Source organism: Bos grunniens, chromosome 18 (assembly GCF_055505025.1).
Source record: "Bos grunniens cultivar Pamir isolate PY7600 chromosome 18, Bosgru_T2T1.0, whole genome shotgun sequence".
NCBI classification, from domain to species: Eukaryota; Metazoa; Chordata; class Mammalia; order Artiodactyla; family Bovidae; genus Bos; species Bos grunniens.
In genome coordinates this window covers 54,640,055-54,666,508 of record NC_141182.1, presented here as the reverse complement: position 1 = coordinate 54,666,508, position 26,454 = coordinate 54,640,055, and the positions used below count along the sequence as shown (strand labels likewise).

The 26,454-nt window shown below is 52.7% G+C and overlaps 1 protein-coding gene across 7 annotated transcripts in view; it reads right to left on the bottom strand.

Annotated features, from left to right (window-relative positions):
* Positions 1–12,775: 12,775 nt before the first annotated feature.
* DHX34 (DExH-box helicase 34) overlaps positions 12,776–26,454 on the bottom strand; it is a 28,493-nt gene continuing 14,814 nt past the window's right edge. For 2 of the 7 annotated variants that reach the window (XM_086353315.1, XM_086353316.1), the window contains exons 7-17: positions 25,986–26,160; positions 24,486–24,679; positions 23,732–23,833; positions 21,064–21,306; positions 20,696–20,869; positions 20,242–20,359; positions 18,020–18,126; positions 16,927–17,214; positions 15,695–15,871; positions 15,343–15,481; positions 12,776–14,666 (exon numbers count right to left, since the gene is read on the bottom strand). In XM_086353315.1, the coding sequence (XP_086209441.1) occupies positions 14,533–14,666; positions 15,343–15,481; positions 15,695–15,871; positions 16,927–17,214; positions 18,020–18,126; positions 20,242–20,359; positions 20,696–20,869; positions 21,064–21,306; positions 23,732–23,833; positions 24,486–24,679; positions 25,986–26,160 (1,851 nt within the window). In that variant the 3' untranslated portion in view covers positions 12,776–14,532. Of the gene's footprint in view, positions 14,667–15,342; positions 15,482–15,694; positions 15,872–16,769; positions 17,215–18,019; positions 18,127–20,241; positions 20,360–20,695; positions 20,870–21,063; positions 21,307–22,075; positions 22,194–22,426; positions 22,663–23,731; positions 23,834–24,485; positions 24,680–25,985; positions 26,161–26,454 lie in introns of those variants that run through there. The other 5 variants (XR_015146225.1, XM_086353317.1, XM_086353318.1 and 2 more) reach the window with 5 other exon arrangements.

Here is a 26,454-nt window from a genome sequence, read left to right as displayed (position 1 = left end):
ATAGAAAGAGATGTGGATAGAGGGAGGGATGAAGGACTATTGCATCCACCTCCCACATGGTGGCTCACAGATGACTTTCTCCATCTGCCCCTTGGGAGATGAACAGCCTGGGAGGTGAAGAGCCTTGCCCATTGAGAGCAGTGCTGACCAATGTGGGTTCAGATCCTGCCTTTGCAACATAATGGCTGTGGTGCATAGAGCAGGTGGCATCACCTTGCTGGGTCTCAGTGTCCACACCCGGAGTGGGAGTGCAGTTATCTGCCTGATAGGATGGCTGTGCTGGTTCATGGAGATTTCCCGAGGGAAGTGCTCAGAAGGGCACCTGGCAGGTGGTCTATGCTCACCAAAGGCAGAGGCTGTTATTTGTCACTGAAGAGACTCAGTCTGCTGACCGGCAGACTGAGCCAGCTGGTGCTCTCGGCTTATCAGAGCTGCCTCCCCAGAGAAGACAGACGAGGCGGGCGCCACACTAGCTCTGTTCCTCACACTCTGTTTTGCTCTGTCTCCATCTTTTTCACTTTCTGTCTCCCCACCCCAAGCCCCTGCTCTGAGCCCTCTGCCTCCTTTCTTTCTGTGTTTCGATGACCTGTCTCCCTAGGAGGAGGGGCATCTGCCTGCTCACCCACCGCCTTGGGGGTCGAGTACATTCGGAAACATGCAGAGAGATGTGGAAACACACACACATGTGTGCTGGGGAGCTCAAGGAACAGCCACAGATCAGCCACCTACATATGGGTTTTTACACGCACACTCACACCACAAAGCTCCCACTCACACACACGCAAGTTCGTTCACACTTGTGCTCACACACACCAGTGTTCGCACTCTCCCAGACTCCCAGCATGTCACACCCGTGTGCAGCGTGCCCACAGGACTGGGGCAGAGGCTGACACACACACAGTCAAGCAGGAGGCTTCGCTGGTGACCCAGGTAAAGTTCCAGAAGCAGACTTGCCCAGAACTCTCCTCGGAAACAGCCAGACAGCAGGGAGGTCACGAATCCAGACTCCAGCCCACCATTTCTGAGTTCAAATCCCCACTCTGATACTTACCAGCCATGCAACACACACTCGGACATCTCAGACAGGCTTGGAGACATGTCGAGACCCTCACCGCCTCCTTCAAGCGCCGCCTCCCCACCCCCACCCCCCACCCACACACACACACATCTCCTAAGAAGCTGCACTGTGCAAACAAGGAAACTGAGGCTTGGGGCCCCGGGTCTTCTCTGTCCAAGGCTGCGTTAGGCCTGAGATGACTGGTGTGAAGGGGCCTGGCAGAGTTCCCGGGCCTGATTTCATGACCCAGGAGACCCAAATCCTAAGACTTTGTTCATTCATTCATTCATTCGCTCAGCAGATGTCTTCTGCCCACTCGCTGCCCAGCTCCAGGGAGAGCCACTCGGCCCTGGATGAGGTGGTCATGGGTCAAACGTGCCCCATCCAAACGTGCTTCAGTCGTGTCCAACTCTTGCAATGCTATAGACTGTAGCCCTCCAGGCTCCCTGTCCGTGGGCTTCTCCAGGCAAGAATACTGGAGTGGGTTGCCATGCGCTGCTCCAGGGGATCTTCCTGACCCAGGGATCAAACCTGCATCTCTTATACCTCCTGCATTGGCAGGCAGGTTCTTCCACTAGCGCCACCTGGGAGCCCACTTCATCTGAACATCAGTTGCTATTGATTCTGGGGTCAGATGGTCCTGCATTTGTTCCCAAGACGCCAGTGTGGATTCTAAGATGCTTAGGTCTGGACCTTGTTTGTGGTAAATGACCAACTCCGTCCCCCTTCGGGGCATCTGTCCTGGCTCTTCCCTGTGCCTGGGACACCCTCCTGGCTCACAGGTCAGCTCTGTGAAGACACAGGAACAGCCAAAGCAAAGGATCCCCTTCCGTTCACCACTCTCTCTCACCAGCTCCTTCCCTGACCACTGTCAGCCCCTCCCTGGAACTCTCTCCATCACCTATTTGCCCATCTCCTTGGGGGCTTCCCTGGTGGCTCAGATGGTAAAGAATCTGCTTGCAATGCAGGAGACCTGGGTTCAATCCCTGGGTCAGGAAGACCCCCTGGAGAAGGGAATGGCAACCCACCCCAGTATTCTTGCCTGGAGAATCCCATGGACAGAAGAACCTGGCCAGCTACAATCTATGGGGTCATAAAGAGTCATTGACGACTGCATGACTAACACTTATTGGCTGGAATCTCAGCCCTTCTGGAAGGCAGGAGCTTGTTTTTCTCCGTCACTGCAGTGACCTGGAGCATCAGACAGCACCTTACACCCAGCAGGTACCTGGGAAACAGGTAGAGAGCAGAGAAAGCAATTCTGTAGTTCTGAGAGCTGCTTTTCCTCATCATTCATTCCTCCTGGCCGCAGGCATATCCTGGGCACTCACCCTCTGCTCATCAGTGAACAAGGCAGAGACCCTGCCCTGGGGCGGAGGTCGACATCCTAGTGGGGAAGACCCATGATGAACACATCATTTAGTCTGTTAGAAGCTGAGGGTGTCTTAAGAAGCAGAGCAGGGTAGGGATGTGGAGTGCCAACGCTTCTTTCATTCATTTATTTACCTGGAACTGCTTGCAATGTAGGAGATGCAGGTTTGATCCCTGGGTTGGGAAGATCCCTTGGAGAAGGAAATGGCAACCCACTCCAGTATTCTTGCCTGGGAAATCCCATGGACAGAGAAGCCTGGAGGGCTACAGTCCATGCGGTCACAAAGAATTGGACATGTCAGTTCAGTGCAGTTCAGTCGCTCAGTCGTGTCCGACTCTTTGCGACCCCATGAATTGTAGCACGCCAGGCCTCCCTGTCCACCACCAACTCCCGGAGTTCACTCAGACTCATGTCCATCGAGTCAGTGATGCCATCCAGCCATCTCATCCTCTGTCATCCCCTTCTCCTCTTGCCCCCAATCCCTCCCAGCATCAGGCCAAAGTACTGGAGTTTCAGCTTTAGCATCATTCCTTCCAAAGAACATGAATGAGCGACTAAAACAACCAAAGACTGTTCTAGGAGATTTATATCTACCAACTCAGTAAACTCTTACACTAAACCCCAGGAGGAGGTGTGATCACTGACCCCATTTCCCAGATGAAGAAACTGAGGCCCAGAGAGGTGAAATCGTTCACCCGGAGTCACAGAGCTGGAGAGTGGAGGTTGCCGTTCTAACCAGCATAGTCTGGCAGCTCAGAAGCCTGTGCATTAACCACTTGCTTCACTGCCTCTCATTAAAAAAAAAAAAAATACTAATTCTAAGAATCCATGATTTTTAAAGGGCCTACCACAAACTGCTTTCTGAGTCAGATATTGTTCCAGTGACTGTGATTAGAGTTTGTCTCTCCCCAAACTTTCGGGGACTGAAATGGGATGGATGTGAGCTAGACAGCAAGAAGGACTTCCAGTGGCTTCCCTGGTGACTCAGATGGTAAAGACTCTGCCTGCAATGCAGGAGACTTGGGTTTGATCCCTGGGTCAGGAAGATTCCCTGGAGAAGGAAATGGCTACACACTCTAGTAGTATTGGCTGAAGAATCCCATGAACAGAGGAGCCGGGCCCATAGGATCGCCAAGAGTCTGGGAAGTCGTGTCTGAACACACACACACACACACACACACACACACACACACACACGGGAGGATTAGAGGGAGGGGACAGGGCTGGGCCAAGCTGACAGCAACTCCGAGGGGAAGCTCTCACACTGTTGTGACCTGGCCTGGCTGGCGAGGGGGCAGCTTGGGGGTTGGCAAGTGGGGGAGAGGACGCTCCTCTCTCCCCTCCCCCACCTTTTCCAGCGCCGACTGGAAATACCTTTCATTTAATCCTCTCTAATTAAACCAATTGAATGTGCCATGGGGGAGAAGAGAAATTGGACGGAAGGTTAATTGTAACTAAAAATACCTCCCCCACTGCCTGGGGTGAGGAACCAGCTGAACTGCTTTCTGGGGCAGGCTGTGCAGTGGGTGGGTGTTGCTGAGTGGGCCGGCCCAGGGAGGTGGGGACTCTAACGGGTCTACGGCGTGGCCTGCATGCCGGGTGGTAGTAGGTCCGGGTGGTGGTGTGTGTGTGTGTGTGTGTGCGTGGCTGCTGGTGTAGTGGCTGCCACCAGGACTGCGTCCGCCGCCGAGCCTGTTCCTGAAAGGGATGTATGTCATTGATGAAGGGCTGCGTGATGGCTGTGGCTGTCACGCCGTCCCTAGATATAGGTTGTATGCCTCCGTGTGAGCGTGTGTCCATAACTACGAGCCTCTGGGTGGACTGTGGGGCACGATGGGTCTTTGTAACTGGGGACCACCTTGCGTGTGTCCATAGCCTTGGCTGTGTCCCCACCGCAGCTCTTCTCTGCAGACCAGACCTCATGGTGGCCACCCCTGAACTGGGCAACTTAAATGCAGTGGGAAATCATCGGATCCGGGAGGCTGGGACCAAGACGTGGCACCGAGCAGCCGAAGGCCAGGTGGGCGTGACCACCGCGTGTGGGCGTGGCCACCACGAGGGACAGCCCCGCAAACAGCAATCAGAAGAGGCCTTGGTAGTTGATTTTGACACTCTTAAGGGGAAAATAGATATCCTGTCCACTAAGTTCTTACTTGGTCTGTATGCGTGGAAGAGTTCTGGGTCTAGTGAAACAAAGTCAAACCTGAATCCTAAAACCGGATAATCACAGTTCCTCTATCAATCCCCAGGTCACAGATACAGGACTCCTTGAATGAGGAGAGACCAGGACCCCTCAAGGAAGGACCCCAGTACTCTGACCCAAATTCATACTGTGAATCTTTTTACCAGTTTTCCCAAAAGGGACTTACAGCCTTTGACCAGGGTCACTGTGCATTGGGGGAAAATAAATAATCAGACCTTCAGGGACTTCCAGACACTGGTATCTGAGCTAACGCTGATTTCTGAAGACCTCAAATGTCACCGTGGCCATCAGTCAGAGGGGCCTCATGGATTTCAGGTGATCAGTTTTTATTCTGCTCAGATGTGTCTAACCATGGCCCAGGGCATCCCCAAACCCATCGTGTGATAACTTGCCCGATTCTGGAATGCACAATTGAGATACACATTCTCAACAGCTGGCAGAATGCCCACCTTGGTGTCTGACTGGGATGGTGGACGAGGCCACGGGGCTACCTGGTATGGTCCATAGCTGTGTCTGGGGATGTGTCTGGGTGGGATCCTGTGGCCAAGCGAGTCTTTATAACTGGGGACCTCCTTGTACACAGCAATCTCTCTCTGTGCGTGGCTTTGTAGCCTCTTGTGAGTTTCGTGTCCACAGCAGTGTGGGGTCGTCCTGCGCGAACGCACTAGAATGTAGGACCAGGCAATGAGCCCGGGCTTCCTCCAGAGGGCGCTGGGGAGCCAGAAAGATAGCAGACTTGTGCCTGCTAAGTCGCTTCAATCGTGTCCGACTCTTTGCGACCCTACGAACTGTAGCCCACCAGGCTCCTCTGTCCATGGGATTCTCCAGGCAAGAATACCAGAGTGGATTGCCATGCCCTTTTCCAGGGGATCTCTCCGACCCAGGGCTCGAATCCACGTTTCTTATGTCTCCTGCATTGGCAGGCGGGTTCTTTACCACTAGCGCCACCTGGGTGGCTTTAATGAGATATAATTCACATGCTATAAAATTCACCGATTGAAAGTGTATAGTTCAGTGCCTTTGGTGTCTTCATAGAGTTGTGCTTCCCTCACCACAGTCGATTCTAGAACATTTTCATCACTCCCTAAATAAACTCTCAACCACTTAGCACTCACTTTTGATTCCCCATCCCAACGCCCAGTCCCAGTCAACCACCGATCCCTTCTCTGACTCTATGGATTTGCCTGTTCTGGACATTTCTTATTAAGCAAAATATAATAAATGTGAATCTTTTGATTATGCATGAAATTATACTACATGAAGGCTTTTGAGTCTCCCTTCTTTCACTCAGCATAGTATTTTCAAGGTTCCTCCGGCTCATGGCTGATAATATGCCATTGTCTTGGAAGAATGTAGAGCGGAGAAAGCACAGAATTGGGTTTGCGCTTTGCCCCTCAGACTGCCACGTGGAAAGTGGACTGGGGGGTGTTATGAGTGGAATTCTGTCCCCCAAAGAGATACACTGAAATCCTCACCTGTGAACGTGACCTCATTTAGAAAGAGAGTCTTAGCAGATGGTCAAGTTCAGATGAGGTCATGGGGGGTGGGCCTTAATCCAACATGACTGTTAATATGTTCCTTATAAAAATGTTGCTTATTAAAAGGGAACATTTGGACACGGACAGACACTCCAGAAGGAAAAGACAGTCACGTGAAGACGGAGGACTGCAGTGGTGTAGATACAAGCCAAGAAATGCCAAAGATTGCCAGCAAATCAGCAGAAGTTGGGCAAGGACATGCTTCTCCTGTGGGTTTCGGGGGTGATAGGCCAGGGCAGGGACGTGGGGAAAGGATCTGGGGAAATAGGGCCAATCTTTTTTTTGTGATGCACAGCCTTGTCTAATTGCAGCATGTGCGATCTAGCTCCCCAATCAGGGATTGAGCCCAGGTCCCCTGTGCTGGGAGTGTGGAGTGTTCACTACTGTACCACCAGGGAAGTCCCAGGGCCAGACTTTTTAGAAGTGAGAGCACCACCCAATTTCTACATGGCACCTGAAGATAAAGTGCTGAACCCTTGGCTAGTGGCAGGCAGGGAAATGGCAGAACGCACTTGATCCTATAGAAGATGTTTGCTTTGGCATTGGGGGTGGGAAAAGGAGGTTGCTGCTACTGCTGCTGCCAAGTCGCTTCAGTCGTGTCCGACTCTGTGCGACCCCATGGACAGCAGCCCACCAGGCTCCCCCGTCCCTGGGATTCTCCAGGCAAGAACACTGGAGTGGGTTGCCATTTCCTTCTCCAATGCATGAAAGTGAAAAGTGAAAATGAAGTCACTCAGTCATGTCCAACTTTTAGCAACCTCATGGACTGCAGCCCACCAGGCTCCTCCTCCATGGATTTTCCAGGCAAGAGTACTGGAGTGGGGTGCCATTGCCTTCTCCGAAAAGGAGGTTAGTCCTGGGAAAAAAGGAGTGAGCCATTGGCTGCTGATTATTATTAAGATGAGGACAACCTAGATGAAGACCAAAGACTAACCACTGAGGTCACCACTGACCTTGGCCAAAGCAGTTGTGAGTGTGTGTGTGTGTGTGTGTGTGTGTGTAGGGGGGACCCTGGGAGAAGAGGACATGTTGGGAGTCTTCTATGTGAGCCCAAGGGTTTTACTGGGTGTCATCGTGTGTCCTCTTCATTTAATTCTTCTCTGTAGCTAATCATGAGTATTTCTCCAGGTCATTCTAAATTCTTTCTAAATTAAATTTGCTGGAAGCTGTGAAATATCGCTTTGTTTGGTGTGCCATTCTAATGATTGTTTAAAAGCCTATTTCCTATTCCACTTCTGGGCTGTTTCTGGTCTTTTTTTCTTCCAATAGCATAATAGCAAACATCTTTGCATATTCTTTTTTTGCAGAAATTCTTTTTTTTTTAAGTTTTCTCCATTATATAAAATTTAGAAAAGCTGGAAAAAGTGATAAGAAGGGGAAAAAAGTCCTCTGGAATGCCACACCCAAGAGGCTTTGAGCATGAGGTCAGTTCGATGAGTCCCATCGTGAATGGAGGCAGAGCCTATATGCTTTCTGCACAAAGCATCCAAACACAGACACACTCCAGTTACTACAGGTGCGTCTGACCCCTGGGTTAGTGGACACAGAGGCCTCCCTCCCCCGCGACCATGACCATGATTCCCTCTGTCCTATACAGCGCTCTGATGGACCTGCCTTGCACTTGCCTCTTTCTTATGCTTTTCCCCAAACTCCTGGCCATTTCCTTAGGGTACATTCCCAAGAGTACAAGCACTGGGTCAAAAGTTAAGAGCATTTGTCAGAAGTCTTGAGCACCGATTGCAGAATGTCCTCTCCTTTGAACCATCTGTGCCCAAGCATGCATGCTAAGTCGTTTCAGTCATGTCCAAATCTTTGTGACCCCATGGACTGTAGCCCACCAGGCTCCTCTGTCCATGGGATTCTCCAGGCGAGAACACTGGAGTGGGTGGCCATGCCCTCCTCCAGAGATCTTCCCAACCCAGGGATCAAATCAGTGTCTCTTACGTCTCCTGCATTGGCAGGTGGGTTCTTTACCACTAGGGACACCTGGGAAGCTCTTTGAACCATCTGTATTTCTCTCCAATTTCCAGGTGAAGTTGCATGCACTTTGGTGTGATTGCAAACACCCAAATAATGCTAACTATGTGCCAGGTCCTGTTCTAAGCGTTTTATATAACATATATGGATTCACGTAATCTTTTCAGATGCACTTAATCTTTGAAACAATCCAGCAAGAAAGATATTCTCATTACCCTCCATTATGCAGATGGAACAGCTGATGCCCAGAGAGGTTGGGTAACCTGTCCAAGGTTGCACAGCAAGTATGTAGCAGGGCTAGGATTTGAATCTAGATCATCTGGCTCCTGAGTCCATTTTCTTTTTTTTAATACTTATTTTTATTTCTTTACTTTGGCTAGTATTAGTGCCACCGAGTATTAGTTGTGGCACGTGGGATCTTTAGTTGTGGTATGCAAATTCATAATTGTTTGTTGCACGTGGGACCTAGTTCCCTGACCAGGGATCGAACCCAGGGCCCCTGCATTGGGAGCTCTGAGTCTTAGCCACTGGACCACCAGGTGAGTCCCCTAGTCCATGTTGAGTCCATGAGTCTACCCTGAGTGGAGACTTTGCTTTTTCTACAACCAAGGAGAGCTCCAGGGCGAAATTTACTCAGCCATCACTCAACTGATGAGAGTCTTTGTGGCTTCGAATTTTCTGTCATAATGAGGTAGATCCAGGTTTTATGGGGCCTGAGGTTCATACGATTTGGGGCGCCCTATTTTGGAAAAATATAGAACTACCAAAGCATAAGATGCAGGATCTTGAAAAAGGTCTGAACAAGGGTCCTGAGGCCTCGGATGGCACTAGCATCACAGTAAAGTCCCCTCTAGAGAAATAGCCGAAGCAAGTAGAACAGAACCACGTCACGCAGTCTGCGCATGCGTGCAAGTGTTTGCGGCGGAAAGCTTCCTAAGAGCCAAGTTTAGACTTCCCGTCCAGATTGCTAGAGCAGTTGCTGCTGCTGCTCCTGCTAAGTCACTTCAGTCGTGTCCGACTCTGTGCTACCCCATAGACGGCAGCCTACCAGGCTCCCCTGTCCACGGGATTCTCCAGGCAAGAACACCAGAGTGGGTTGCCATTTCCTTCTCCAGCCCGGGACATAATACGTGCTCAGTAAATAGTTGTGGGATATCTTTAACAGGACACAGAAACACTAATTGTACAGGAAGATTGGACAAACTGAAGTATGTTAAGACGAATAACTTCTGCTCTTCAACAGACATCGTTAAAATAGAAAGGCAAACCACAAATAAAAAGACACTGGGAGTACAGACATTCAACACGCATTTGTATCCAGACTATCTAAAGAACCTCTGCAAATGAGGGAGAAAAAAGACAACCCAACAGAAAATAGATCTAACATATAAATGGGTGCTACACAAAAGAGATGATCCAAATATCCAACATGAAAAGATGCCCCACGTCATCATTTGTCATCAGGGAACAGAAATGCAAATTAAAAACCACGATGTGGATCTACTGGAACACTCATACTGTGAGAGGGAAGGTAAATGGATGAACCACTTGGAACACTGTTTAGCGGTTTCTTTTAAACATAAACATAACTCACCTTCAGTGTAGCAATTACTTAAGGCAGCAATTCCGGTCATTAAGTGTTTACCCAAGGGAAATGAAAACAGGTCCACATGAAACCTTACATGTGAACATTCATAGCAACTTTATTTCATAAATAGTACCTCCCCACTGGAAATAACCCGAACATTTAGAGAATGAAGAGGCTGTGGCATATTCAGACAATGGAATACCACAAAAAGGACATGCTGTATGACTCCATTTATGTGAAATTCTAGAAAAGAGAAATCTAATAAATGGTGACAGAGAAAAGATCAGCCTGGGGCTGAGGTTGGCGTGAGACACTGACCATAAGAGGCAGGAACCATGGAACTTTCTGGAGTGTTGAAAATGTTCTGTCTTGATTGGGATGGTGGTTACACAGGTGTGTTTGCCAAAATGAACTGACATTTTATTGTATGTAAACTGGACCTCAATACATTTAAAAAGAAAACCTCTCTTTCTTGCCTCCCCACCCCTCCTCTCCCTCCCTCCCCTTTGCAGAGATGACCATTAGTTAAGTTTGCTGTGAATCTGTTACAGCTGGTGTGTAATGCTATTCAGTTACGTGAGCAAATGCAAACAAAGGGCTTCTGCGTATGCAAAGGGCTTCCCGGGTGGGTGGGTGGCTCGGGGTAAAGAATCGGCCTACCAACGTAGGAGACGTAATAGATGTGGGTTCGATGCCTGGGTTGAGAAGATCCCCTGGAGGAAGAAATGGCAACCTGCTCCAGTATTCTTGTTTGGAGAATCCCATGAATACCATAGCCTGGCAGGCCATGGGGTCGCAAACAGTTGGACATGACTACGCACGCACGCACGCACACAAAATGTTTCCATTTTTCAAAAAATGGGATCATCTGACACACGGTTCTGTAACTTGCTCGCTTTCACTTAGTATAACTTAGAGATATTTTTTGTGTCAGTACAAAGCCTGCTTTTGTTCGGCATGTCTGCATAGTGGTCCATTACATTGGGTGGGTTTTATTAATATTTAAGCAGTTTCATATGGAGAGACATTTAAGCTGGTTCCCATCTTTTGCTCCTACAAATAAAGCTGGCATGAATATCCTTGACCATATGTCATTTCCAGACATAAGTGTATCTATAGGATAACTTCCTGGAGGTGGAATCACTAGTCCAAGGAAAGGGGCATTTTTACATGTCATTTGATAGATTCTCTCGAACGTCCTTCCAAACAGGCTGTACTGAATTAATCATTCTTATTTTCCCTAATTGCGAGTGAATCTTAGCATCTTTGTACACTGTTCTGGGCCATTTCTATTTCCTCTTCTGTGTGGACTCAAATCTTTTGACTCTGTCCTTCCTAGGTTCTTTGTCATTTTCTTATTGGTTTGTAGCAGCTCTTTATATATTCTAGACCTTAAGCTTCAATTCATCATAGATGTTACAAACACCTCTCCCAGTCTGCTGCTTGTCTTTTGGCTTTATGATGACTTTACCCCCTCAAAACATTTCCTTTATTGTCTCTATCCCTTTTCTGTTATGGCCCCTGAAAATGACTTCCCAACTCAAGGTATTGAAACTAGAGAAATAGGGATTTCCCTGGTGGCGCAGTGGATAAGAATCTGCCTGCCAATGCAGGGGACGTGTGTTGACCCCTGGTCTGGGAAGATTCCACATGCCACAGAGAAACTAAACCTGTGGGTCACAGCTACTGAGCCTGAGCTCTGGAGTCCGTTCTCTGCAATAAGAGAAGCCGTGGCAATGAGAAGCAGGCACAATGCAATGAAGAGGAGCCCCTGCTCTTACTAGAGAGACTGCACAGCAAGGAAGACCCGGTCCAACCAAAAATTAAAATAAAATACATTCTACAAGATTTTAAAATATGTGAAAGAAGGGAGGAAACTCTACCAGAGATGGCTGTAAGAGCATCTATCAGAATGGGGTCACAGCTCCTCAACGGTGAATTCTATGGCCTTCCTTAACAGTTCCAGAGGCTCTTACTATCCATTAGTTGCCCAGGGAAACATGTCTATTCTGATAGGTGACCCAGACTGAGCCGGATTAAGTGCTGGCGAGGCTGTTAGGGAAATGGGTGCTTTCATCTTCTTTGAGGGGAATTTGTACAACTTCACTGTAGCAGGATCTTTCAAAATGCAAAGTTGATAGGCATTCATTCACCAACCTTTAAAAATCTGCTCTTGAAGCATGATATACGGCAAAGTGCATGGATCTTTGGCTTGGTGAATCTTCCCAGCAAATGAAACCTACCTGTGCCACCAGCACCCAGACCAAGAAACAAACCTTGAGCGCCCCCTCCAGCAGCCTGGTTGGTGCTGCCCCGCCCCGTCCCCAACCCCCATTAGGTTGCATGGAGCTGTGGTTTAGGCCCTTCTGTTGTAAGAATTTGCTTAACTATTCTTTTGTCGAGAAGCATTTGGCGGGGTTCCAGTTACAAATAGTGCTATTGCCAACACACAACATACTTGTGCGCTTCTGCGGAGTGTGTGTTTACAAGTGGAACTGCCGGGTCATAGAGGACGTGCCCAGGTTCAATTTTAGGAGATTCTTGAATTTTTTTCCCAGTCATTTTACCAATTAACGCTCCCACCAGCAACATATGGCAACTCTGCTTGTGCCACATACGGACTTAGCACTGGGTTTTTTACGTTAGCCATTCTAATGAGCGTTATTGAGATATTTATTGCGGTTTTAATTGCATTTCCCTGACAGCTAATGATGGCAAGTCTTTTTTCATGGGCTTATTAACCATGTTTTTCTATTTTTGGGGGTTTATATTCAGTATTTGCCACTTATAAAGCAGTTGTCTTATTGATTTGAATTTTTTGTATAACATAGTTTCTATATTTATGTAATATGTACAATTATATGACATATCTGTCATATATATATAGTATTTTCTCCAAGTCTACACTTGCCTTTGCATTTTTTGTTATTTTTCTTAGTATCTTTTGTAGGGCAGTTTTCTAATTTTGACTTAGTTCAATTACCACTTTATTACTTGCACTTTAATTTTTATTATATTATTAATGATTCTAATTATTAAATTTTATTTTTATATTTATTTATTAAACTTAAGTCCAGGACTTCTGTATCAAAAGGAACCTTCTGAGAAAAATAGTTTGGCTGCATTCATTTGTCAGAGAGAAAAGAACGCTGGAACAGAGAAGTTAGGGGCTTTATCCAAGGCCACGAGGTGTTGAAATCTGTCAAATGCCTTTTCTGTTTTTAATGGGGTGAATCATTAAGTGAAAGTGAAGTCACTCAGTCGTGTCCGACTCTTTGCGACCCCATGGACTGTAGCCTATCAGGCTCCTCCTTCCATGGGATTTTCCAGGCAAGAGTGCTGGAGTGGATTGCCATTTCCTTCTCCAGGGGATCTTCCCGACCCAGGAATCGAACCAGGGTCTCCCACATTGCGGGTAGACGCTTTACCGTCTGAGCCACCAGGGAAGCCCCTGAATCATATTAACTGCCTTTCAAATGTTAAATCGACTTTGTTTCGCTCGAGTAAATGCCCCCTGGCCACGATGTAGTACTGTTCTTTTTATCTGTGGCTGACTGAACTGCCAAAGCTTGAGGAAGGGGTTCTGGGTCTGGTTCTGACATCAGGGCAGTGCTGGCCCAGAGCCGTCCTCCTCCACACTGTGAACAAGCCGCTGTTGAGTGTCATGCCTTCAGTCCCTGTCTGCTGGAGGTCACCAGTGAACCCATCCAAGCCTGTCCTCTGCGTCTCTAACTACGGATTAAATTGCCTTAGTATTAAGTTGGCCAAAAAGTGCATTCGAGTTTTTCTGTAGGCTGCTATGAAAAACCCAAATGAATTTTTTTGCCAACCCAACAGATACACAGCACTGTGCCATTTATCTATTTCTTCTGGAGCTCAGGTGGTTTGTGTTTCTGTTTCTTTCTTGCTGGGTCTCTTGTTCTTTCCTCTACCCCACGATGATCTCTGTCTTGACCACATCCATCCTGCCATCACCCAGATTTCAAACTGAGTCGTAGAATTTACTTGCAGTGTTGTTCACAGCATTCCATCTCCTTTTCACTTCCGTGGGGAGACGTGGTCGGGGAGCCAGAGGGGACGGCTGAGAACTGCCCACGGACAGCACAGCAGAATGGGCCCCGTGACCAGGCAGCCCGTGGGCCCACAGAACACTGACCTCCCCTCACCCAGCTCCCAAAGCCACACACGTAAATGCGCCAGGCCGGGGTCTCTGAGTTCGAGGGAAAGCAGAGGCCATGAGACAGACTCAGAGAGAGCAGTTGCTAGGGGTGATCAGACCCTGGACCTGGAGTCTGAGGTCCCTGCTCAGCCTCAACTCCCGGGATCTACCCCAGGACACATCAGGTGGCCGCTGCAACAGGAGGGATAAGAGTCAGGCCACGGGGAGGACCAGCAGAGACGGTTGCTGATTCCTGGATGTGTGTGCGCATGTGCTCAGTCACATCTGTGTGACCCCACGGACTGTAGCCCGCCAGGCTCCTCTGTCCATGGGGATTCTCCAGGCAAATATACTGGCGTGGGTTGCCATTTCCTTCTCCAGGGGATCTTCCTGACCCAGGGATCCAACCCGCTTCTCCTGCATCTCTTGCATTGGTAGGCGGGTTCTTTACCACTGCACCACCTGGGAAGCGCACTTTATGGACGGGCAGGCTTTCAGACCCAAGTCCATCCGTGAGAGTTTATTCACGTATTTATGCTCCCTCCACCTCGGGGCTGGGCCCAGATCACAGTTCCGAGCCTAGGCTGGGGGCGAGGGCGGCAGTCCTGGCCTTGGCCCTGGTCCGGGATGGGCTGGGTTCACACGTGCTGCCTCCGGTGCCGCAGGATTTCCGTGGGCGTGAACAGAAAGTCCTTCTGGCAGGCCTCGCAGTGGTAAGGCTTCTGCAGAGCAGATGCCTTCTGGGGGGGCTCGGGGGCAGCTTCCTCAGCCCCTAGGGGAGAGGAGAAGGGGGTTGGGGGCCGTGCTCCACTACGTGCTCTCATTCCCACCCAAATTCCAGGAATCTCTGTGGCTCAGGCTCTCTCCTGGCCTCTGCAGAACTCCAGCTCTGCCTCCTCCGGGAAGCCTTCCCTGATTAATACACACACACAGAGGCAAGTCTTTACTCTGTGTCCCCACGGGGTGAGAGAGACAGAGAAAAACACAAGTGGAGACACAGAGACTGAAAGAGACAGAGAGAGCCCTGGAGTGGGACCACATGGCCCCGCAGCCATCTCCCCGTGAGCGCGTGTGTGTGGCGTGGGATGCACCAGAGCCAACTCTGCCCAGGTCTGCCCACTGTGGCGTCCTCTGGGTTACAACAGGATGGATGTGGCCGAGGCAGAGACGGCTCGGGGACAACAGAGAAAAAGAAACAGGCAGAGAGACAGAAAAGCAGAGGCGGGTCAGAGAGGCGGCAGCAGAGACCAGAGAGACAGACAGAGACACGCGAATGAGGTGGCTCCAGGCCCTCCGTGTCCCATGCTCTGGGTCTCAGTGACAGAGCCCATCGTGGCACCAGCCACCAGCCAGGCAGAGGGTTGAGGACACCCAGATGCATGGAAAGAACCCCAGGCTGGACGGACAGCTGGGCAGACACAGGCATCCGGGCCACGCCCCAGCCTCACCTGGGGGGCCGCCCTGCGGAGCCTCAGGGCAGGTGTTCTCATGGGCGATGCGCTCCAGGGGCGTCAGGGGCATGTGCAGGCCGCAGTGCGGGCAGGTCCAGAAAGTGCGGAGACAGTCGCTGTACAGGTCCGCGTCGCTCTGTGACAGCGGGCTGTGTCAGGGCTTAGCTCCCTGCCCCACTCCCCACCACCAGCCTGGGACCTTCCCAGAAGCCCTCAGGGCTGGCAGGCCCTTTCTGAAACTGCATCTCTGGACTAAGCTGGAATGTGGTTGGGGGTGCCAGGGGGAATCTCTAAAATCTCACTCTCAGGGGCAGGAGGACGAGGGGCCAAGGTGCGCGTCTGTGCTCACCGTGAGGCAGTTGTAGGTAAGGAAGTCAGTGACTGCGTAGCCCCCTTTGGTGGGGTGGGGGGACGGGGTAGAGTTGCCAAAGAGGCCAGGGAGACTGGGGGCAGCTGTGATGGTCTGGGGTCCCACATAGAGGTTCTGGGCTTCCAGCCCTGTGAGCCGCCGGAGGCTGTAGGAAACCTGAGCAAAGAGAGACAGAAGATAGAGCAGACAGACTCTATCAGCAGACAGGAGATAGGTAGACATAATGGGAGCACCTGGATCCAGCTGTGCCTGAAGTACACCCCTGGACTTTTCAGTTAAGGAGGCCAATTGCTTAAGCCACTCACACCCTGGTTTAAGATACTCATGACCAAAGGCTTGTCTAGAACACTCCCTTACCTGCTCTCCCCAGGCCCCTTCCCTCCTCATCCCTTGTGGGAACACATTCAGACCTCAAGTCTGACCCTCAAGTGTGGCCACCTTGCCCCTTCTCTGGCATGTCAGCCCATTCCCCTTTCTCCAGTCCTCTGGGTCCCACCACATCCATGTGCAGTAGAATCAGAAGCAATTCTCAACCCGCACACCACATAAAGAAGTGGGGGTTCGGTTCCAAGCATGCTCTCTGTCCAATTCTTCCCGTCTGTCTTCCATGTACCTCACAGCTTCTCTCTCATATCTCGCATGCCCTTAACTGCTACCAAGGGGTAATCTGCACCCCAGATGTGGAGAAGGCAATGGCACCCTACTCCAGCGCTCTTGCCTGGAAAATCCCATGGACGGAGGAGCCTGGTGGGCTGCAGTCCATGGGGTCTCAAAGAGTCAGACATGACTGATCGACTTCACTTTCACTTTTCACTTTCCTGCATTGGAGAAGAAAATGGCAACCCACTCCAGTGTTCTTGCCTGGAGAATCCCAGGGACGGCGGAGCCTGGTGGGCTGCCGTTTATGGGGTCGCACAGAGTCAGACACGACTAAAGTGACTTAGCAGCAGCAGCAGCACCCCAGATACAGCAGGTATTAATACACATCTGTTGAATGAGGGCTGCAGGGGTTAAGGGGGTGGCTCCTGGGGTCAAATCTTGGGTTCACCCTTACCAGCTGTGTGACCTTGAGCCTGTCATCAACTTCTCTGGTTTGAAAACCCCCAAATGTGGGTGTCTCGATGAGCTGGAAGCCAGGGCCCTCCGGAGCCTTCATCCCTGTGGCTGACGGCCCCTCCAGCCAAAGGGGCAGGTGCACAGTAGGCGGGTACCTTGGATGTCATGAACTGCAGCAGCTCCCTGCTCAGGGCCGCCACCTCCTTGTGGTTGACAGGGGCTTCCTCCTCCTCCTCCTCCTCTTCGTCCTCCAGCCGCCGCCGGGCCTGGTGGGCCAGCTGCCGGTCCAGGGCGCTTTCCCAGTGGGCCCGGAGCCGCAGGGAAGCCGCCAGGAGCCGGACAGCACTCTCAGTGTCTGCGAGCTGGAGCTCCAGCCAGCCATCGGCCACCAGGCGGGAGCAGTCACCATTGGTGTCCAGGGACCGGCTGAACAGCAGGAGGGACTGGAAGAGAGGGGGCAGCAGACAGGAAGCAGTGGACAGGCATCTTAGAGCGGCGCCCGCCTGCGTGGGCTCCTGCGCACCCCCCATTCACCCAGCCCATCCTCAGTCCCCACCACCATCCGCTCCTGTCCTGTGATTGCAGTCGGCTCCTCGCTGGGCTCGCGGACTCTGCCCCATGTCAGTCCCTGATCCAGCTCTGCTCAGAACCCTCTGGTGGTGGGGAGGAGGGAGATCTGGTCTCACCTGCCACCCTGACCTCACCTCAGCCTCTCTCCCCGACCCTGACTCTGCTCCAGCTGTTCCCTGTTCACACCCTGCACGTGGTGCTCCAGGGCCTTTGCACTTGCTCTTCCCTCTGACTAGGTCGCTCTTCCCCCAGAGAGCCCTACAGCCCTCCCACCTTCAGGCCTTTGCTGACTGCACCTTCTCAATGAGGCCCACCCAGATGGCCTAATTCCATGCTAGAACTTCTGCCCTCCCCAGTCCCTTTACCCTGTTCTTTTCGCGCTCTGCTTTATCATTCAGTGCTGCACTGCGTTTATGCTACTGCCCGCCCTTCCCAGCTAGATGTGAGCTCCGGGGGCGCAGGGACCGGGTCCCGACTTGTGTGTCTTCCCCAAGCGCTGGCACTAGGCAGGCGCTCGGCCAGTAATGAATGGATACCAGGAGAAGGAGACAGCAGCCAGCCTGGGGGAAGATGGCTCCTCCAGGCCCACCCCCACCCCTGGGGGCCCCCTGCCCCGAGGAACACAGCCGTGGCGCCCGGCAGTTGGGAGGGAGGCGGGGAGGCTGGGACGGGACCCACCTGTAGAGCGGGAATGCGGACACAGTTCACCAGGTATGGTTTGTTGGTCTCCAGGAGGGAGACGAAGGTGACAAGCTGGTGCTTGCTGCTCATCTTGTCCCTGTCATCTGAGAGGGTCAAGGGGACAGCTCAGCATCCTCTCCCCACCCCACCACCCCCCACACACACCCGTCAATCCCCCCAGGGGCGGTCTGTCCCCCTCCCACTATTCAAGTGAAGCGAAGTGTTAGTCACTACAGTTGTGTCTGACTCTTTGCGACCCCATGGACTGCTGCCCGCAAGGCTCCTCTGTCTGTGGGATTTCCCAGGCAAGAATACTGGAGTGGGTAGCCATGCCCTTCTCCAGGGGATCTTCCCGACCCAGGGATCAAACCCAGGTCTCCTGCACTGTAGGTAGATTCTTTACCATCTGAGCCACCAGGGAAGCCCCATTCAAATAGCCACACAAAGAACATGCCTAAGGATAAAATGTCTGTGGCATGTTCTTAAACACTCCACCAAGCTGAATGTGATTTCGGCTATTCAGTGATATTAAGAATTGTTGCTAATTTTGTTAGGGCTGATGGATGACAGTACTGTGGTGATACAAAATAACAGTCCTTATGAATAGGATTTTTATTATCATTACTAACTGGTAAGATGTCTGGGACCTGCTTTAACATGCTCCAGCAAAGACAGGGGAAAAAATCAAGGAGACAGAATAAACAAGGATGGAAAATCCTGACAGCTGCAGCTGGGTAAGGTCACAGAGGGTTCATCACAGTCTCTCTACTTAAAAGATACCTGGAACTTCCCAAATGTTTTCAAAAAGGAGAAAAACGGGATTTTCTGGTGGCTCAGGGGTAAACAATCCACCTACCAAGGCAGGAGACATGGGTTTGATCTCTGATCCAGTAAGATCCCACGTGTCCGCAGAGCTACTAAGCCCATGCACCACAACTGCTGAGCCTGTACTCTAGAGGCTGGGAGCCGCAACGAGAAGCCTGCGCACCACAGCTAGAGAAAAGCCCGTGCAGCAACAAAGACCCAGCACAGCCAAAAATAAATAAAAAGAAGAAAAACAATGTACAGTAAGTCCCCTACATACAAACATTTGCAACATACGTTGCAAACTTTCAAAGATGAGAACATAGTATAAACCTATTACAGTACTACATAACTGATTGTGTTAAATGGGTCCTAGCTGTGTTAAGACCTATAAACAAACAGGACTTAAGAACATGTTCTTGGAACGGAACTTGTTCATATGCAGGTGACTTACTGTAATAGGAAGAGGATAAATTGACTAGGAATTTACACAACTTAAAGATTAGAGGGACTTCCCTGGTGGTCCAGTGGCTAAAAGTCTGAGCTCCCAATACAGGGGGCCCAGGTTCGATCCCTGGTCAGGGAAATGGATCTCACACGGCCCAACTAAGAGTTCGAATGCCTCAACTAAGACCCAGTGCAGTCAAACAAATAAATAAACATTTAAAAAAAAAATGTCGTGTCGATGTATGGCAGAAACTAACATGATACTGTAAAGCAATCCTCCTTCATAAAGAATAAATACATTTTTTTTACAAAGAAAAAGATTAGCGAGAAAATTTCAAATTCTATCTTTGGTGTTTAAAATCATACACTTTATCTTGTGGGGTTAGTATTTGCCATTTTAACGCAGTGTGTTTCTCTCTTTACAAACAAGAGAAGGATGAGTTGTGTTTCAGCGCTCAGACAAAGCACACATCGCTGAAGGTGTGAAGCCTGCACCCGGGGAAGGGCACCCCCTGCAGACCGGCCTGGCCTGAGTGCAGCCTCAGCAGAGGCCACCTTGTGGCCTGGATCCCACTGGAAGGTAGACCGAATGCAGCTGCCTGAACACTAGGGCTGGGGGCCCACCCGCCCTGAGAAGGACCAAGCCCCGAGGTTCACGGAGCTCCCTTGACTCCTCTCCTGGAAGGCGCTGCTCTAATGGCGCAAACCTCAGGCCTTGGGATGGGCTCCGGGCAGCCAGCACCACATGGGGAGGGCGAGGCTCGGCAGGGAGAGGGGTGGGCGCCCAAGGCCACCCAGCCAGGGGTGGCTCTTGGGACCTGCAAGCCTCAGGTCAGCAGCGCCAGGGAAGGTGGAGTGTGGGAGGTGAGAGGGGGTAATCCCCGACGGCAAGCAGCACCCCAAGATCACTGTGCCCCCCACACCCCCAGCGGCAGGCCTCTCCCCAGCCCCGCCTGGGCTCCTGGTACCTCGGCTCCCATCGCTGCCCCTGGCCGCCTGCTCCTGCGCGTGCAGCACCTCAGGGCTGTTGGTGAAGACGCAGGTGGGGTGCAGCACAACGCCCTGCTTGGTCTGGGTGTGGAAGATCTGGAGGAGTAGAAGGCGGATGCCAGGGGACGGAGGCTCAGACCTGCTCTTCCTGCTGCCAGGTTCCCTCCTCCTCATCTCAACGCAAAACTCCCTCCTCCAGGAAGCCCTCCCCGATTCCTTCCCATGCTGATCAGGTCCCCCTGTTCCCTCAGCTCCTGGGTCCCCATCCCACTCTGGGTCACTGTCTGGGCACGAGTCTCTCCCCTGCCCCCATCATTAGACTGCACCCCACAAGGACAGAGCCAGGGCTGCCTCAGTCACTGCTGTAACCCCAGCACAGAGCAGGCGCTGGGAAGGGATGACAGATGACAAGACACAGATGAGGAGACACACTTGGTCCGAGTCCTTCCGGCTGCTGTTGAACGGGTCGGGGACGGCGAGCTGCGGGTAGAGGCCCCGGCCGAGCACCAGCTTGAGCAGGGCCATCTGGTCCCGAGTCAGGGCCTGGGCCGAGCTGGCGGCCGCGTGCAGCTGCTCCAGATTGTGCCGGAGCTTAAACTTCACGTCCTGGGGGGAACACAGGGGGAGGTGGGTTCCTGAGGCCCTCCCCACTGCCCAAGGGGCTGGTACTGGAATCTGGGGATCCCAGGGGTCCGGAAGACACCTGTCCACGGAAACCTACCTACTGAGATGAGGAGTCCCCGCTCTGATAAACACCATCCCCACCGCCCCAGGCCCCAGACTGCCCCATGGCGCCCTACCTGGATGTCCACGCTGTCGCCGGCCCCCCGGGAGGCTGAGCCGCCCCGGTCCTCGTCGCTGGACCAGCCGTCCTGGTCGTCCTGGACTCGCAGCACTTTGCGCTTGCGCCCCACGCCCTCCTCGTGCCGGCGCTTCAGCTGGTAGAGCGCCTGGCGCTCCCGCCGCTGCTGCAGCCGACTATAGCTGTCTCCCGGCTGCGGGGCCTGGGCCCCGGCCAGCAGCCCATGGTTCTCCAACAGCTCCTGGGGGCAGATAGAGCCCGAGTGAGGGACACGGTCAGGTGCACTCTGGGCCCAGATGCACTTTCCTGTTGGGGGCCTGCAGCTGGCTGGCACGTGACCTCACCCTTAGAGCCACCATTGTCCTCAAATGACAAACGGGGACCCTCCTGGGAACTCCCAGCTGGGGCTGAAAGGGGCTATATGAGAACCACTCTCTGGGAATTCCTTGGTGGTCCTAGGACTTGGCACTTTCACTGCCAGGGCCCAAATTCAATCCCTGGTCAGGGAACCAAAGACAACAACTCTTTACATGGTGCTGGGCACGTAACTGTTCTAGAAAAGAGAACTGTCTTCGTTGCTGGCCAACGGAACACCCAGGCCGAGGGACAGGAGGGAGGAGACCAGGCTGGGTGACCATTACCATTCAGGGTCCTCCCTGGGGGCTCAGGTCACACACCCTCTCCACCCAGCTGTCCCCGGGCTCTGGTTACATGCCCACCTGCCCCTCCAGGCCTGCACCAGCCCCATGAGGTTCCTACACTAAAATGCTTCTCGGAGTGTGGTACTTTGGCCAGTAGCAGCAGCAGCATCTGGGATCATCTGGAAAGTTGTCACAAATACTGGGGCTTCCCTGGTGGCTCAGTGGCAAAGAACCCGGCTGCCAAAACAAGCGACTCAGGTCCGATCCCTGGTCTGGGAAGGTCCCACATGCCTCGGAGCGAGCCTCTGCACCACAACTACTGAGCCTGCGCTCTAGAGCCCGAGAGCCTCAGTTACTGAGCCCACACACCCTAGATCCCGTGCTCTGCAGCAAGAGAAGCCACTACAATGAGAGGTCTGCGCGCCGCAACTAGAGAGCAGCCCCCACTCGCCACAACTGGAGAAAAGCCCACGCGGCAACGAAGACCCTGCACAGTCAAAAATAAATAAATAAATAAAATTACTTAAAAAAATAAATGCCAAGACCTGCGCCCCACCCAGAATGACTGAATCAGAATCTCCGAGGTGGGGGTGGGGGGCAGTGGGGTGTGGAATCTAGAAATCATGGACCGTCCCCGTGATTCCAACGCCCCTGAGAGACCTCCTGCCCACGCCTCCAGAAACAGCCTCCCAGGGACCCTACTGGATTGACCCTCTGTTTCCCATTGAGCCCCAACCAATGAGAAGAGACAGGATATCTGATGGGACACAGAGAGTGAGAGAAGGAAAAGCACCCCCACTTACCTGTTCCTCAGCATCTGGGGCCCAACAAAGGTTGAACCACCACTCTTTAGAAAGTCAGAGACGTTGAGAGATGATGTCAAGTACGAAGGGGATGTGTGAACGTGGGGACCCATTAACGCACGGGAGGCCTTGGTGGTGACTGCGCACTGAGGTCTGCAGCCAAGGAGAACGGCTACCTCAGAGGCTGTTTTATTTTCATTCCGTGGCATGCCACACAACAGGGGGCTAGAATTCGCCAGCACCAGAGCTTTTTTGTGCTCGAAGGGAAAGATGCCCATGGAATATTAAGGACACAAACCACCTGCAGAACCGCATCTTAATAATAACAATAAAAATTGCAGGGCTTCCCTGGTGGTCCAGTGGTTACAAATCCACGGAGCAATGCAGGGGACATCAGCTCGCTCCCTGGTCCGGGAAGATCCCACACGCTGCAGAGTAACTAAGTCCAGCGCCACAGCTCCTGAAGCCCACCCACCCGAGAGCCTGTGCTGCACAAGTGAAGCCACGGCAGTGAGAGGCCCGAGCACCGCAACTAGAGAGCAGCCCCGCTCGCAGCAACTAGAGAAAGCCCGCACTCAGCAAGGAAGACCCAGCACAGCCCAAATAAATGAATAAAGTAGACATAAAGAAAATCTGCAACGTTTTAACTCATTTAGTCCTCACAGGAATGCTGGAGGTAGGGCTATTTTTTGCTTCCCCATTTTCTGAGGGAGAAGCTGAGGCCCTGAGAGGCCCAGTAACTTGCCCGTGGTTGAACTGCTAGCAAGCGGCAGAGCTCAGACTCAGTGCTGAGGTGTCCCGCTCCTGATGGTGCCTCCAAACACCACTAGGGAAGCCCACCCACCCGAAAGCCCACCCACCCTAGAGCCCGTGCTCCACACCTCCCAGCACGCGGCCTGCGTGGCCACCTCAGCACCCCAGCTTGAGAACAAGGTTTTTTGTGAGGATGTGACTCGTGACGGCAGACCTTGTCCACCCCTCCAGGAAGCCCTCCTCGATTTTCACCTCTTTGCCCTGGCCCCACCCCACACTAGCCATGTGATGGTGGGGGAGGTGGGTGTGGGGAGGGGATCTGACGATGCTGTCAGAGAAGAAGAGATGCCACGCTGTGGAGAGTGTTCACGCATACTCTCCCTCTACCTCCTCCCACACCCATCTCCCAAGTCTGTTCCTGGCTGCCTTCCCCGGGGGGCCAGCCCCCACCCCTTCTCCCAGACCTCACCTTGAACTGGCGCCGCAGGTTGGCCATCTCGTATAGCCGGTGCTCCTCGATGCCCCGGTGGTGGCACCACTTGCGTGAGTTTCTGCCCCGTTCAGATTTCACCTGAGTGGAGGTCCAGACCCCAGGAGGTCAGGGCCTGACCAGCTGAGGAAAGGGGTGGGGGGTGCCAACCCACCACCCAGACAAGCCGCAACACCAGCCACTGGAAAGATGTGAGGCTGGCGGGAGCCCTCCCTCAGCGACACCTGCTCTCCTTCTTCTCAGCCCAATGCCTCCTCCTACAGGAAGTCCTCCCAGACTACACAGGGTCAGACAGCCCTCTGGGGCTCTCAGAGGCCCCTGGACTCCCCACTGCAGCCCATTCTGGGTGGTCACTGACCAGGGACAATCTGCCTCTCTGTGCTGGACTGGGAGTCCAGGAGGGCAGGGCCAGGTAAGTTTAGTCATCACCGGGTCCCTAGCACAGCTCAGGACAGGACCAGGCCTGGTCAGGGAACATGTGTTCAACACACAGATACCCCCTAAGGCATCTGAAAAGCCAGACAGTGCTGGCTTTAGTCAGTGCTTAGAGACCCCAGGCTCCCCTCAGCATGTGCTCGTCCCATGAAAAGTGGATTCGAGATTCTCCCCAGACAGGCCCCGTCCGCGGTGGCCTCAGGGGTCCTCCCTGGGGTGGAGGTGGGGTGCAAAGCCCGGACTCCGTGAGAACGACAGCCAGGCGGCTGGGGCAGAGGAAGGGCACTGCCGAGCTCACCTGCACCCAGGTATTAAAGACGTTCAAGAGTGTGAAGGGGTCACCCTGGTCACTCTCCAGGGGCCGCCGCGTCGCCGCGCACTCGGGGTTGCTCTGGGCGCTGCGGGTGAAGGGCGTCTGGACGCTGAGGGCGGCGGCGATGGTGAGCACGGGCTCAGCCAGGTGGAACATGGAGCCCAGGATCAGCATCTTTCCTGGGGGTGGACCAGCGCTGAGCCTCCTGGGCGCCCGACGGCATTCCCCACTCCTCAGGGACCCCTGACCCACCCTCCACCTCACTCCCAGAGGGCCTCGGGAGCCAGAATCACACCCAGAATCAGCTCCCAGTGTGACGAAAGAGTGTTTCCACCTTCCAAGAGCTCAGTGACCTGACTCATCCTCACTGTTCCCCTGCCCACCTTTCCAGAAAGTTCCTGTTACACAGCTAGCCTCGTAAGATAAAGATGGGCAGAAAAACAAGGCTGTCCCAGAACTCTTAGCTCTGTCACCTAAGGCAAGTCCCTCCATCTCTCGGTGCCTCTGTTTCTCCATCTGTGAAATGGGCTAACAGCAGTGTCTACGTGCTATGAGCATGAACTGTTTCACCTGTGAAGCACTGGGCGCTTACTGGCACGGAGGAAGACCAGTGATGAGCCACCTGGGCCCAGCACCACGTCATCTGTGCCTCCTGCCCTGCAGGGCCCGGGGACCGACGGTGCCAGCCTGGCTGGGGCGTGCCTCCCTGGCGAGCTAGTGATGCGCTTTCTCTGAGCCTTGTTTTCCTCATCTGTACAATAGGACGCCTGGAGGTCCTACCCTCACCAAATGAAGATGAAATAAGGGCCACAGAGTCTTCCACACTGGCATACAGTAAAGGCTCACAGAACGTTCTTTCTCAGAGGCGATTCTCTCTGCACTAGCCCTGTCCTCTTCTAACACAAACAGAAATAACCACTTCCACGGCTGTGGGTGGCCCTCAGGGTACCCAGCCTGCTGCTCATAGCTGCTCTAGCATGTCACAATGATGGGGACTTTAACGTTGACAAGGGCAGCAAGCTCCCTTGAGCACCACGCTTGGGAAATGATGCCCCAGGTGGCAAAGCTCAGCTGGGACTATTCTCTGGGCCGTAGATAGTTAATTGGTAGATACAGAATGTCCTGAATCAGGAGAATTGGGCAAGATGAAGATGAATATGCCTCGGTTAGCTCCTTGGGAGGGGCTGGGATGACTCAGGGATGAGTAAGAGGAAGAGGCTGGCAGTTTTGACATCCTTATAACCACAGGAAAGCGGGTACCAGGGTGACGCTGGGGCTGGGCTGGGCACAGGAAAGAAGCATCTGTTTTGTTTACTGCTGTAACCCTGGTGCTAGAACTGTGTGTGGCACAGAGGACTTGTGAATGAGTGGACAGGGCCTAGAGACAGAACACCCTTGCCTCCAGGTAACTCAGAGAGTGAGCATCGTCCCACACCCATTTTCAGGATCCTCAGTGATCACCCCCAGGGTGGCGGTGGTCCTCACCAATCACGACGTCCACTGGCAGCTGCGCCAGCAGGGACCCAATGGGGGTGAGGGCCTCTGAGCTGTCCAGCGCACCCTGGTCCCGGAGGTAGAGGATGGCTGTCTCCAAGCTGGTTGGTGGTGGGGGCTCGATGAACGGGAAGGTTCGGGGGTCCCCCACACTCATGCTCTTCATCTGGAATGACAGTCAACCCCCCCCCTCAGGAATGGGGAACACAGGAGCCACTGGGGAACACTGGGGGACTCGGGGATCACAAACCTGTGACACTTTAAAACGCCCAGAGGGAGGGGACATACGTATACCTAGGGCTGATTCATGTTGGCATATGGCAGAAATCAACACAATATTGTGAAGCAATCATCCTCCAATTAAAAATAAATAAATAAATTGTAAAAATACATCCAATGTCGAGGCCCACTGTATAGAAGTGGACAAGGCGGGCCATTATCTGTGTGTCCACCAAGCAGC